Source organism: Canis lupus, chromosome 30 (assembly GCF_011100685.1).
Source record: "Canis lupus familiaris isolate Mischka breed German Shepherd chromosome 30, alternate assembly UU_Cfam_GSD_1.0, whole genome shotgun sequence".
Classification (NCBI taxonomy): domain Eukaryota; kingdom Metazoa; phylum Chordata; class Mammalia; order Carnivora; family Canidae; genus Canis; species Canis lupus.
The window spans coordinates 30,710,353-30,724,321 of NC_049251.1; the positions used below are offsets into that span (position 1 = coordinate 30,710,353).

General features: G+C 50.3%; 1 protein-coding gene across 5 annotated transcripts in view; it reads right to left on the reverse strand.

The window, feature by feature from the left end:
- Positions 1 to 13,969, reverse strand: part of MEGF11 (multiple EGF like domains 11) — a 344,798-nt gene that overhangs the window by 61,850 nt on the left and 268,979 nt on the right. For all 5 annotated transcript variants that reach the window (XR_005381792.1, XM_038580760.1, XM_038580759.1 and 2 more), the window contains exons 8-10: positions 13,841 to 13,961; positions 6,223 to 6,359; positions 1,374 to 1,586 (exon numbers count right to left, since the gene is read on the reverse strand). Coding sequence is in view for 4 of the 5 variants with exons in the window: in XM_038580760.1 (XP_038436688.1) it covers positions 1,374 to 1,586; positions 6,223 to 6,359; positions 13,841 to 13,961 (471 nt within the window). In the remaining variant the exon portion in view is untranslated. The remainder of the gene's footprint in view (positions 1 to 1,373; positions 1,587 to 6,222; positions 6,360 to 13,840; positions 13,962 to 13,969) is intronic.

A 13,969-nucleotide genomic window follows, 5' to 3' on the forward strand; every position in this document is an offset into this window, starting at 1 on the left:
AAACAGAGCTGTGCCTCACTATTGATAGTGTCTTGTATTTGCAGAAATGTGGTAGAAGAGGCTCGGGGTGTATGAGCGCTCTGGCCTGAGTTCCTGAGGGCTCGACTGGAGCTGAGGGACTCTATTTCCCCCTCATGGTCCGGCCCTGCCGGCACTCAGTGTTTGCTGCCTGAGCCAATGAGTGCTCGGGGCATGGACAGGCCTGCTCTGCTACTGGCTCGAGCCCCTCTCAGCAGCCTCCTTCCCAGCCTCCCGCCTGGCAGGGGGCACCACCCCAGCTGCCCAGCCCCCAGGACTGAGGACCAAGGACAGCCTCCACCTGAGCCATAACACCACTGAGATGCCTCTGCTGGCAGTGACCAGACCAGAGGCTCTTGGGGGATTTGTGGAGAATCAGAAGCTGGCAGTGAAGAGGGGGCTGAGGCCAAGTCTTGGCTGTCCCAGCAACGGGTTTGCAAAGAGGAGGCCTCTCCGGCCTGCAAATAGCAGCAACACCCACTGCTCAGAGTTGCCAGTCCTCCCCTAAGCTGCCCTGCAGGTCCGAGGGGTGAAGGGAGGCTTCACCCTTCACCACCCAGATGACAGGCAGCCACATACAGGGCTACGGACGCCTTATCTGGGGCTGACAGTCGCATTTGTTTCCAGAGGGTGGTGCCAGCTGGTGCATGAGGCAGGAGTGAAGAGATGTGAAGAGGTGTCGGGGGCTGAGGGGGGCTGCTCTGGCTCCTCTGCCTCCCAGACTCAGGCTCCTCGGGAAGCAGCGCTTGGGGCCGGCTTCAGCTGAGGTGTCCTCAAGCCCGAAAGGGCACAGGGCCAGCTGTGACAGCCCTCTCTGGGCCCCATGAGAGCCCCACTGATCTCTGAGGTCCCTTCCAGTACTGGCCCTCTGTGGCCCAAGCCCCTGCTTCTGCCCTCTGGGCCTCAAGGGATTGGGGAATGTCTTAGATGTGGAAGCAGGTGGAAGGGAAATTTCTCAAGGACAGTGGCCCCCGAGTCTGTGGCATGTGAGCCCAGACGTCCCTGCACCCCAGGACTCTGCGACTCCATCCCACCCTATGGTCCTGAGGGTCACCAAACTCCCTCTTTGCTCCTTTGTGAGGGGGTCTCAGGTTGGCCCGTTTTCAAAGCCGGCAGCTGGGTGCGGTAGACCGAGGCAGGTGACTTGGGTCCCGGTCCCGGCTGTCTGTCCAGCTCTGTCCTTCTCTTATTTTCATCAAAGTGGTTAGAAGCAACGGTGACTGCTGTGGTCCTGACTTTCACCGCCCTGCCTGGGTGACCGGGCTGGAGGCGAGGGTCTGCGCCCTGAGAAGCGCCCTCTGCACCAGCGCCCACCCACCCAGCTGTCCCCAGGCTCACCTGAGCCCAGCTCCTACCTGATGGTGTTGTCGGCCTCACAAGGGCAGGGCAAGGTGCAGCCTGAGCCGTGCAGTCCCTCGGGGCACAGCCGCTCCTGGCAGCGTGGGCCTTTGTAGCCAGGCTCACACTCGCAGGCGCCGGTGGCGGGCGAGCACTGGCCCCCGTTGTGGCAGTCACAGCGCTGTGAGCACTGGAAGCCGAAGGTCCCGAAGGGGCATTCCTCTTGGCACCTGCAGGACAGCAGACCAGGCTTGAGGCTGTGCCCCCTGTTTCCCCTTCCAGACCCATCCAGCATGCACCCCCTGCCTCCAGGCCTGGGCCTGGTATACTGCGCTCAATCCCAGCCTCTGCGGCTCCCTTCTTGTCCTCAGGGAGCACCTGTGAGGTCCCTGCTTTGTCCCTGGTCCCTTCAGTCCCCAGGCATTGAGTTTGTACTCCCATATTTCATTGATTCTAAGCCTTAAGTGCGGTTTCTGTGTCACTTTTTGATTGCAGTAAAATATACATAACATAAAATTTACCATTTTGACCATGTTTAAGTGGCATTAAGTATATTCACGTTTTGGGCGACCGTCACCACCATCTCCAGAACCTTCACATCTTCCCAGGCTGAAATATCCGCACCCATTACACAATAAACCTTGTGTTTTTAAAACATGCTTTAGCATCTCTGCCATCAGTTCAGTCTTCCAGCTGATGGCATGTCATGGCTTAGTTATCAGTGTTTTCACTCTTAGTGGCAGGTAACGCCGATGCGTCTTACCATCGATGGCACCTTAGTTTTGATGAAATGTGGTCCTTTCATTTCTACTGTTTCTGTTTCTTATCTTTTAGGCAGATGCCCAGTCTCCCCTGGTCAGACTGGAAACGTGTCTCTACCACCAGTGTAGACCTTCCCTGAGTACAAGAGGCACCCTCCTTCACCAGATGGGACAATCTCCAACAAAAGTGACTATTTCCTTTACCTTGGATGGAGGCGGGGGAAGCGTGCTCAAGGCAAAGGCTGGGCCTCGCCCATCCGCTGGTGAGGCGCCCCCCAAGGAGGACTACAGAGCCCCTTTCATGTCCTGCCTTTTGTGTAAAGTAGCTTGCTGCTCCTTGGAGGTCCCAGCATAACCGTGATGACTCCACTCATTGCCTCACAGCCACTAGTCGTGGATCCTCTGTGGAGGAGTAGAGCCCCCGCTGCTGACTGCCTGACACCCCTCACCCCAGACCAGGGCTATTCCCCAGGGGTGTGGAGTCATTGTCACTGCAGCTGGATCCTGACAGGGTCAGGGGTACACCTGGGGGCATACAGGGTAACAGCGGTGGGTGACTCCTGCATCCCAGAGACAAGGGAAATGACCCGAGTCCCAGCACTGCTTCAGGGGTGCTGGAAGGGCAGTTCTGACATCTGCTTTCTCATCATAAAATGGGAATGATAATAACTAAAGCTCACCAGGTTGTTTGAGGATTAAACGAGATAATGGGTGTAAACATTTGGAAAGGTGTCCCATGCACTGTGAGGGCTCAGTAAGAATGATGGTTATGATTAATACTCTTGTTAATACTGTTTTCTGAAGTTCTCATAGCAGAGCCCATCTGACTTTCCGCCCCAGATGGGGGCATGGAAAGGTCCAAAGGGAAGAATTCCAAAATGTCAACCACAGGAGTGGGCTTACAGAATTCTAAACTGTTCTAACTGTCATCTAGACCACTGTTTTCAGGCATTCTTATGCCTTCCACAATAAGGGTACTGGTGTGGGGGGAATAAAAAAAACACCCCCCAAACAGCCCTAATTTCTTTATTAAATCTTGGACAGTCATGAGTTGGAACCAGTGTTGGGACTAGGACAAGGAGAGCCGTGTATGGGGCCCCTTGGGTGCTGCTCACCAGGGGGCGTGGCCAGGCCCTAGTGATACTGTCGAGCTGGGCGGCAAGTGCCTGAGGCCTAGTGGCCAGGGTGTCGGATGCGAGTCTTGGCAACTCTGCATGGGGCACCTCTGTCTCTCTTCTCTTTGTCACCTTGTGCCCATGATGACAGGGAGAGGAGGAGAGTGACTGGGGTCTAGGCCTTAGGGCTTCCCCAAGGAAGATGCCACCCATTCTCCCCTTAGAGTCACTGTGGCAAAAGGAGGGATGTGGAAGAAAGGATGAGGGCAGCAACCGGGGGCAGCAGTTGGAGAGAAGCTTCCAGCTAAGCAGGCCCTAATACCAGCCCCAGGCCCCTAAAGCAGTGGATATGCCCATCGCCCCCAATGTGGAGTTGAGGGGGCTGGGGTGCAGACAGGTGAGGTGTGTGCCAAGCTTCCTACAGCCTGCAAGTGGCTGACATGACCCCAGATTGCTCCCCTGCAGCTGTTGCTGCATTTTAGCCAGGCTGAGGTCCCTTTTAATAAGAAAACATAAAAGGGAAGAAGATAGAAGAAGGAAGAAGTTGTCTAGAGAAGAAACAGAGGGTAGAAGACAGGAAGGAGGAGGGGGGGAGGAGGAGGATGGAGGAGGGAAAGAGGGAAACTGAGGCAGGACAGTTGGACGTCAAGCACCGAACAGCTGGAAAGCCACTATCTGAACTGCTAGTTCCTTTTCAGCCTCAGAATGGATTTTCCCAGAAGTCACTCAGTCTGGTTCTCTTCAGATGTCTCAGGCACCAGGGCTAGAAACCCAAGCCAGGAGGCCCTCTTGACAGCTCCTCCCTCCCCCTGGAACATTCCTGCTCTCTGCTACCCAGCAGAACTGGGCAGAGCGAGCCCTGGCCGGTGAGCTCCTCCTGAAGGGCACTACCCTACCCTGCCATATTTATGAAGTGACTGACTCCACAGCCCCAGAAAAAGAATCTGGAAATGAAATATTGACAAGCTAATCCATTTACATAATCAGCCTCTCTTTTTTTTTTTTTCCTACTCACAATTTAAACAACTTATTTATTTAGAGATCAAGCAATGACTGCTAATGAATTTTCCACAAAGCATGCTAATAACGGGGCCTGTGGAACAGAAGGGTAATCACAGCAGGAATTAGTTTTCTACTTAAACATCCTTCCTTTGCAACATATCAATCTAATGTGTCTGATATTGCCATTAACACCCAGATCCATTGCTCAATTAAATTACAAAATGAGCTGCAAAGCCCTCGTTACGTTTCATGTTTAATTTGCACTGGATTTTGCCTATCTGGGGAGGCCCGCATTATTACATCCACTCAACTTTAATATGCTTGCAATGATTTGGGGAGGGTTAATGCAGTTGTCACCTACAAAATTAATGGAGGCAATTTTCTAAAATATTAAACACTAGGCGGCCCGTTGAGGTGGGAAACCCAAATGCTACCTGGCCCTCCCACTGAACCCTCTCTAGTTGATGGGTGAAGCTTGCTCAGAGGGCCCCAAGGATTTGGGATTTCTCTCTGCCCCAGGATCACGGGTGGGACCCAACAAGAAGAGGGATTAGGATTACTTTTCTGTTGGGTACATTTTGGCAGTGAAAACCGAGATAGTCCGTGACATAAGGCCTACTGGTGCTGAGTCCATCCAGCTGGAAGTCTGGGCCTGTGCCTTTCCAGCAACAAGTGAGCTTGATTACCTCTCATGTGTAAGTGGACTGAAACAAAGGGTCCTGTTCTGGTTCTGGGGTCTTTTGCCTCCTGACCCTACTTGCTCATCCTGAGCATTTCCTTATTAGGGGAGAGGATGGGGATAGAAAGCTGGGCTCAGTGCTTCAGCCCTCCCCACCACCCTGCTAACCTACCCCAGAGACCCCGTCTCTGACAGAAGTCAGGGAGGATCTCTGGATGCCATACCCCATGTTCTAAGGCTGGGAAGCCCATGGAGATGCACTCTAGCTCACAAAGACATCAGACCTGGCTCAAAAGACTTCAGACTAGAGGCCAACAAACTTAGGCAAAAAAAAAAAAAAAAAAAGGAAAATTGCTTTTCTGACCATCATCAAAGATTTGGGGCTGACTCCAGTGACAGTTGGAGGAGCCCAATTATGTTGTCACAGCCAGGAGGATCAATTAGTTGACTCAGCCTAAATCCCTGCTTGCTGATGTTACCTGGGCAGGGGAAGCAGAGGGATGGCGAAAAAATGTTCCTTTGCTTCACTTTGTCTGGGCAAAGTAACAAAACCCAGGGCCAGAGATGAAACATGGATCCCACAGAAGCAGAGAAGGGGTGTGAGAGCTTCCACCCTACCGCTCCTCTCTCTGCTAGAAGAGACATATGTAGTTGAGGCGTGGCCTGGGTCCTATGGTCCTCTTCCAGCTCCGAATTCACTCATCTTCCACAGCACCTACCCTATCATCACAGCATCTTCCTGCAATGGCAAATGTGCACGTACAGTAATTCCTCAGTTACGTGTTTTGTGGGTTATCTGCTCTGCAAGGCTGGTCTGATTCCAGGACATGGGTGCCCTTGTTCAGTTGTCAGGCCACTCGCCCTCAGAGGAGGCAAACTGATGCCAATATCCTTTTGGTATAAACCAAATTCGGAATAAAAATAAAATGGAGTTCTAGAAGAAATCATGCAAAACATGTGAACTAGTTTACACTCCCAGCTTCTTTGGATTATTGGTGCCACTGCCTCCCTCCAGTGAGGCAGAAAGCAGAAAGGGTGGTAGGTGTTCACATTCCTCTCCTGGTAAGTCAGAGCAAGTCTAGGGCTTGGGTCACTAAGCAGGGGGAGGTGTGTGTGTGTGTAGCAGACCAAGGGCCAGGAAGGATGAGCTGATGAATCTTCCAGGCAGGAGGACTCTGAATACTCTCTGAGAAAGTAGGAAAACTCACAGAGGAACGCTGTGGGGTACTGAACCTCAGCCACTCTCTGCAAGGCTGCTGGGAAAATGAGCAACACAAAGAGCAAGGACAGTAGTTGACAATTCTCTTACCTGTCCCCCATGTATCCAGCTGTGCAGTGGCACTGTCCAGTCACATGATCACATTGCCCTCCATGGTGGCAAGGACAGTCCTGGCTGCAGTTCTGGCCGAATGTCCCTGGTGGGCAAGGCTGGGCACACACTGCTCCCTGAAGCAGATGAGGGAAGACATAGGGGTAGGGCAATCCTGATGCCACTCTCTCCTAGAAGAGGCACAGCTAGTACAACCCCAGGGACCACCCCATTTCCTCAGTGGGACTTTCTCAATTATAGAAGCATAAGAAGCTGGACATTGTGGTTCTAAAGTCCCACTTGAGAGAGAGGGAGACTGAGGCCAATTGGCTCATCCAATTATTCAGCACACATCTATGAAGTGCCTACCGTATACCAGGCACTGTGTTAGACATTAGGGATACAAAAATATGAGGAAGGCTCAATTAGTGACCTCCCAGTTTACTGGGGAGAGAGGCAAGAAAAGCAGATAACTAAAGTACAATATGCTAAGTGCTCTCACACTGGCATACGGTAAAGTGCTGAGGAAAAACAGAGACTGATTCTACATGATGGTCTGGAAACACACACTTCTTTCCCAAACCCTGTTAACATAAGAGCAAAGGGGGAAAGGTATGAGCCTACAAAGGCAAAAAGAATGGGAGCAGAGGTCATGCAGGACATGAGATGTCACATGCTGGAAGATAGTAACCTCAGAAAAGCTCAGGAATCAGAGATACCAGGAGACTCTGAGGGTCAAAGTGCAGGTATGCTGAAAGTTTATAAAAGAGAGAACAAGACCCCAGACCTCTGCCCCCACTTCAAAGAGCCAGGTGACTTCCCCAGTCTGGCAGAAGCCTGGCCTGGCAGTTGACTTTTGAAGAGGTTGGCCCATGTAGGCTTGGTCATAGGTATACCAAACTACAGCTGAAGGGGTGCCATGAGAAATGAGGAGCCCATGCAACTTCACCTGCTCAGCAACTAGACTGCTGATTATCACTCTATTCCCACGGGCAGAATTTTGGAGGATTCTTTCCTGGGGACACCAATAAACTCAAGGGGAAAGACCTACCAATAGCAATATTTAAGGGTCCTATCGGTCACAACAAGCCTGGCAACACCCTCTACCCATAGGCTTCCAACCAGCTTTCCTGAGGCTTGCTGTAAAGCATGAACAGGTGGTGAAGGGTCACCAGATATTTCAAATGAGGCTCTAACATGACAGATGAAGACCTAAGCAGGCAGACAAATACACAAAAGGAACATAGAGGTAATGGGAGCTATGCAGGGAGCAAAGAAAACATTTAAGAAGAGAATTATAAACTTCTATTATCATTAAAATGGATATCTGTAGGTAGTTATATGAAATCATTTAATCTATGGGAGTGGGGTGCTATAAAAGGAGATAGCCTGAGAAAAGCAAAGAGTTTTTGAAATCTAAAAATAAGATGGCAGGAATTTAAAAAATTGCAGTAGAAAAGTTGGAAGATGAAGAAATCTCCCACAGAGAAGAATAAGAAAGAAGGAGGAGGCGGAGGCACTAAGGAAGGAAATTGTGAGCAAAATATAATAAAACTAGATGATCAGTCCAGGAGGTCTGATAGCTGATTAAGAGAGAATTGCAGACAGTGGAACAGAAAAAGTGGAGGTGTCTAAATTAAATGGGAAAAATAATACAAGAAAAATTTCCCAGAATGGAGGGATGGAAAGCACTGATCTCTGAATTGAAAAGGTCTATGAAAGTGAAAAACACCCACATTAAGGCTTGTCACTATAAAATTTATACTTTGATGGATAAATTCTCCCCAAAGCTTTTAGAAACTTACATTCAAAAGAACAGGAACCAAGGGATACCTGGGTGGCTCAGGGGTTTAGTGCCTGCCTTTGGCCCAGGGTGTGATCCTGGAGTCCTGGGATCAAGTCCTACATCGGGCTCCCTGTATGGAGCCTGCTTCTCCCTCTGCCTGTGTCTCTGCCTCTCTTCTATGTCTCTCATGAATAAATACATAAAATCTTAAAACAACAAAAACAAAAGAACAGGAACCAAAAGATACTGGACTTCTTGACTAGAAGCCAGATGATAATGGAGAAATGCCTTAGAAATTTGGAGGAAAATAATTTGCAACCTAGAATTCTATATCCAGCTAAACTAACATGTAAATAGGGATTCAACAGAGGCATTTTCACATTCAAATAGCCTCAAAAAATTAACTTTCTATGAACTTTCTCAGGAAGCTACTGGAGGATTCTTTTTTTTTCATCCAACAGAATTATTCAAGAAAGAAGAAAGAAATGGGGACACCAACAGAGCAGAGAAGTTAAGGGAATTTCAGGATGCCAGTGAAAGGAAGTCCAAAATGACACAGGGCAGCAGGAACTGAAGCACACAAAGCTCCAGTGTGGGAGTGCGGCCTCAGAAAAAAACAGAAATGAAAAGCAAATTGAGAGATTGCTGATGTGTCTGACCTTATTGACAGGTTTCAAGTTCTGCCAGAGAGTTTTAGGGATAAATTAGTGATAATACAGAAGTGAGCATATTAATATAAACATTGATTTTGAATTCATTATGTCTTGATATTATGAAATCATTAATGTCATCAAAATGATTCAACCAACACTTATAATAAAGTCCCACTTGAGAGGGTGGGGGAAGGATTGCATGTGTCTGTATCTGATTTGAATATTCATCTGTGGTAGGAAGTCAACAGATTCAACAAATGTCTATAATGGAAAAGTCGGGAAATGGCAGTGAAGTATGTGATGCAGAAATATGGAGGGAAATGCCAGAAGAATCACCCACAGGATGTGAACATACCTGCCTTCCTGGATGAGTAAGAGGACTATTTTCCCCTTCCTCCAATACTAGCCTTGTGAGAGTAGATAACTTTAAATACTATATCTATGAATCTTAGGTCTTTACTAAACAGACCTCTGAACCAGCTGCCCTTCCAGCCTCTCCCACACTAGAGATAGTCATTTCTCTTACAGAGAATGAGGATTCTCGTGCAATTAATTAATCAATTAGTTCAACATCCAGTTATTACGCACCAATAATTGCCAACCCGGAGGAAGCAGTTTGCTTAGGAAAATGCTGCCAGACCCAAGTCATTTTTCAATATCATCCAGTTTACTGTAATGAATTAAGTGGGAGGCCTTTTAGCTCAGACTTCTCTTCCCTGCTTGTCAGAAGGTGAGGGGCTGAGATGGGGCAGAGGGAGAGGGCTTGCAGGGGGAGAGGCAGCAGCTGAGAACAGCAAGATGAGTGTGCATGTGAGGAGAAGGGCAGGGAAGAGTCACAGAAGGGGGTGGGAGGGGTCCCCCACAGAGGCCTGCCTTCCTCACTGCACTGCACAAGCTTCTGAGACATGATGAGGGCTCCCTGAGGAGGCCAGTAGGGAAGCTTGGTGCACAGAGTACTTCCTTCCAACATTTTCCAAGGAAATCAGGCATCCTGGAGACTTTTTGGACAGGTAGGCAAGCACCAAGAAGACCCTGCTCGACATTCCCCAACTGCAGGTACCCCAGGTGCCTGAATCCCTCCTCAGGCTGGAGCTCCTGGAGCCTGAAGTAGTTCCATACCTTGGAAGGGACAGCTGCCCAGTGTGGTTGACGGGACACTGGACTCAAAGTGAGCACTGGGGCTCAAGTCTCAGCGCTGCCTCCTCCCAGATGGCTGAGCTATGACAAGTCCCGTGATTGTTCTGAGCCTCAGTTTCCCCACCTATAAAACGGGAGTCAAAACTCCCAGTCTCCAAGGTGGTTGTGGAGGTCAAGTGAGGTTGGAGATGTGAAGGAACCTAGTACAGTATCCTAAGAAGCAGGCCCTTAACCAATATTAATTCCACCCAAGCGAACACCTGGTGTTGTACCTACTAGGGGCCCAGCACCACCGGAGCCTGGGAAGAGTGGGAAAACCTTAACTGATAATGTTGCTGATTGGAGGAACAGGCTTGGGGGATGGATGGGGGAGACAGCAGGCAGCGAAGTGTTCACTTAAATAAGAGAAGGCTATGGCTTCTCTTCCGGTTTTCTGGTTTTTCTTTTGCTGTTATGAGCTGAATTGTGTCTACCCACATTCATATCATCTTATCTCCAGGTAGCCCAGAATGTTGTATTTGGAGATAGGGTCTTTATAGAGGTAATAAAGTGAAAATGAGGCCCCTGAGAGTGGGCCCTAATCTAATCTGATGGGTATCCTTATAAGAAGAGTCAATTAAGACACAGACACCCACAGAGGGAGTGGGTAGGATCTACAAGCTAAGGCGGGAGGCCTCAGAAGGATCCAATCCTGCCAACACCTTGATCTTGGACTTCTAGCCTCAAGAACTGTGGGAAAATACATTTCTGTTATTTAAGGTCCCCAGTCTCTGCTACTTTGTCACAACCACCCCAGCAGACTCACACACCTGCCCTCTGGTCAACCAAGGGGGTTGACTGCAGTGGGTTCTTGGGCGGAGTGGCATCCAGAAGGTTGCATATGAGGGGAGGCAATAGTCCTGCTCCTCTGAGAAGTGGTTAGACCAAATGGTTTGTCAAAATCTGGAAACCAGCCACTCTTTAAGAGGACGGTGGCTAAATGGAGCATAAATAAGAGGCCTCAGGCAGGCCACCACCAATTCCTCCAGAGAAGGAATGACCCAGACTCTCCAACCATCTGAAGGCATTTCCAATGACCACCCCTGTCCCAGGTAGCAGGGATGCTCTCAGTGGTCAGTGACTAGTGGTTGGTGCGGGTGCTGAGGAAATGGTCCAGGTACCGGCCAGGGCATGGGTCTCGACTAGCCATCCTTCCTGAACCTGAGCATCTGTGGTTTTACAGCCTTGGCTCCAAACACCAATTGCTGGCCCTCTGGGACACGTTCCCAGCACATCAGCCCCATCTCTCCTCAGGCCTGTTGCTTCCTCTATGTGGGTGTGGGTGTGTGGGTGTGTGTACATGCACATAAACACACTATATCCAGCTTCCACCATCCGACTAGGAACTCCTAACGGGAGCTGATCACATCTCCTCCTACTTCCCCTTCTGTCTTCAGTTCTCACTCTCATCCAACTACTCACACCTGGCTTCTCTCCTCTGAAAGGTGAACGATAAAGAGTAATAATTTCCCAGGCTCTTTGCAAAGGCCCCTCCTGGAAAGAGATAACGACAGCTAGGCAAGTGGAGTGTCCTACAGGTACACCTAGAGCCTGGTGGCCAGGAATCTCTGAGGAGGGGCCTGGAGGGCCAGGGGTGCTGGCAACTTTTCTCCAGCTCTGCTCAATGTCTCAGTTCTTTGGGGAGCTGCACTGTGTGAGTTAGCAATTGTATTCTTTAGATTTTGAGTATGGCCGAAGCCACCGGAGACCAGGGAGAAAGTGAGGTCTTGGAGGATGAGGAAGGCGGGACCCTTCTGCCCAGCACCCTCTTCCTGGCCCCAGCCCTTCCAGGGAGGGGTCCCAGGGACTGAGCCACAGCTTCACTCCACTGTGTCTCTGCATGCACGAGGGGTATTAATAATTCATACAAATCTGCAAGTTAAATGCTGTGTCAAAAATAGAAATGCAATTGTCTACAATAAAATTAAAAACATAAAGTCCCCAAATCCAGAGGCTTCTATTGACAGAGCTTCTTGTCATCTGGAAGAAAAAAACCTCTCACTGTGCTGGGGAGAAAAAAAATCCTCCATGTGTTGGCCTCCACCCTTCCCCTGCCTTCAATCACTGGCCTCCATCAGTCTCTTTGGAGATGCCTTTACAGGTACAGGGCCTGGCCTGGGCCTATTCTCTTCCTACCTCACCTTGATCCAATCTCACTGCCTACAGCTAGGCCTCTGAGGACCCACTCCACGGGTGGTGGAATTCTGGAAGCCAGTTGGAGATAAGTGGGTCTTTTCAGAGAGTGGTGCAGGGTGGGAGAAATGGGCAAATGTGGGAGAGACAGCAACAGCCTTTATCCTCAGACACCAAGGGCTGCGGTTTGAGAGTCTAGAGTCAGGACACCCAGATTCTAGCCCACCTTCCTCTTAACCAGAAGTGTGGCCTTGGGCAGCTCACTCAGCCTCTCTGGGCCTCAGCTTCCTCGTCTGAGAAAGGAATGTATTAACAGACCAGTGGTGTTCAAACCTCTAAAAGCTGGGAGACCCTGTTTTTATGTGAAATCTTACCTAGAACCTCAATATAGAAAGTAGATCCAAATGGAGAAGAGCAGGTATGTGGGACCCAGAGTGCTAATTATTAAGCTCCTCATCCTCACCCCTAAGAAACCCTAGGGTCTGTGAAACATAGAAGGAAATCCTACAGTCTCGATCAATTACTTCCAAATGCAGACCTACAGACAGGCTTGGCTGCCTCAGAATCATCTAGGGAGCTTATTAAAAGATAGAGGCCCAGGCCCCAGAAGGTCCCTGGTGGGGTCTGGGAATCTGTACTTAAGCCCCCCGTCCTCAGAAACTCTGGTGTGCAGCCGAGTTTGGACACCACTGGACCATATCAACTCCCGGTCCTTTCCTGCTCTAAAAAATCCTGGCGAATCTGTGCCTGTGTCCGTGGGCCTGGTGGGCATCCCTCCTGCCTGCTCCCTGTGACCCCTGCGTTCACAGCCTCCCGAAATATCCTGCTCCTGCTCAGCAACCCTGTCCTCTCCAGCTTTGCCAAGTTTCAGGCCCCAAGGGAGACAGCTGGCTGTGTCACTGAGCTTCCCCTGACACAGGGTGTGTTACTGGAGAGTCAGAGGCAGGGAGAGAGCCCAGGAAAGTCAGTCTTAGTGACTCTCTGCTCCTGAGAAGCTGGGGTCTGTGGCAGGGGGAGAGGAGCACTGAAAGAGCACGTGAGCTGAAAAGGAGGCTCATAGATAGGCTATGGGATCCAGGGATGTAACACAAGCAATTATAAAGGACTTGAGGGTTTGCAAGCACTTTGGACGTGCACTGCCTCATCTGAGCCTTTTGCCAAGCATGGCAGCTAGGAAGGCTAGGGCTTAGCTATTTAGCAGTTCTGCTTACAGATGGGGAAGCAGAGACCAGAGTAGCTGAGCGCTTTTTTCAGGGTCAACATTGGACAGAGCACCTGAATTTCGACCCGAGAGGTTATAATTCCCATCCCCTTTGTCCATTGTAGTGGTTTCCAGACATAAGACCTGGACAGGTTGAGGCTGCAACAGAATTGCCTGGAGCACATGTTAAAATACAGATCTGGGCCCACAGAATCAGGAAGTGTGTGTCAGAGAGCAGGGGGTAGAGGCTGGGAATCTCAAGTTCTAGAACTGCATGGGATCCATGCTCTGCTATCTTCCCTTCACCTCCCACCGGCTGCCCTGTCCTTACACCACACTCTGTCCTGTCACATCCAGCCCAGAGCCCGTGGCAGCTCAGGCGAGCACCTACACCTGGGGACAGGGCTAATCTAGATTTCAACTCCTTTGAGCATGAGGGACCACAGGCACAGAGAGGTTAAGTAGCTTGCCATCAGTTCACACAGCGCTTAGAGGCAGACGTGATTCAGAGTCGTGTCCATGGCAGCCCTGGCAGCGTCTAGGGATGCCCATGACCACGGATAGGAGGGAGGATTTTCGGGATGGGAGAATTTAACCTGGTAAGGTGTGTGAGCGAGGGATGCCCACACCTCTCACGGGGTTCCACCCAGGTCCTGAGGGCCCACCTACCGTCCAGCCTGGGGGGCAGGCACATTCTCCAGTGATGTGGTGGCAGGTGCCCCCATTTTGGCAGGGGCAGCGCAGCTCGCAGTGAGCCCCATGGCTCCCAGGTGGGCACAGCTCCTCACAGCTGCATGG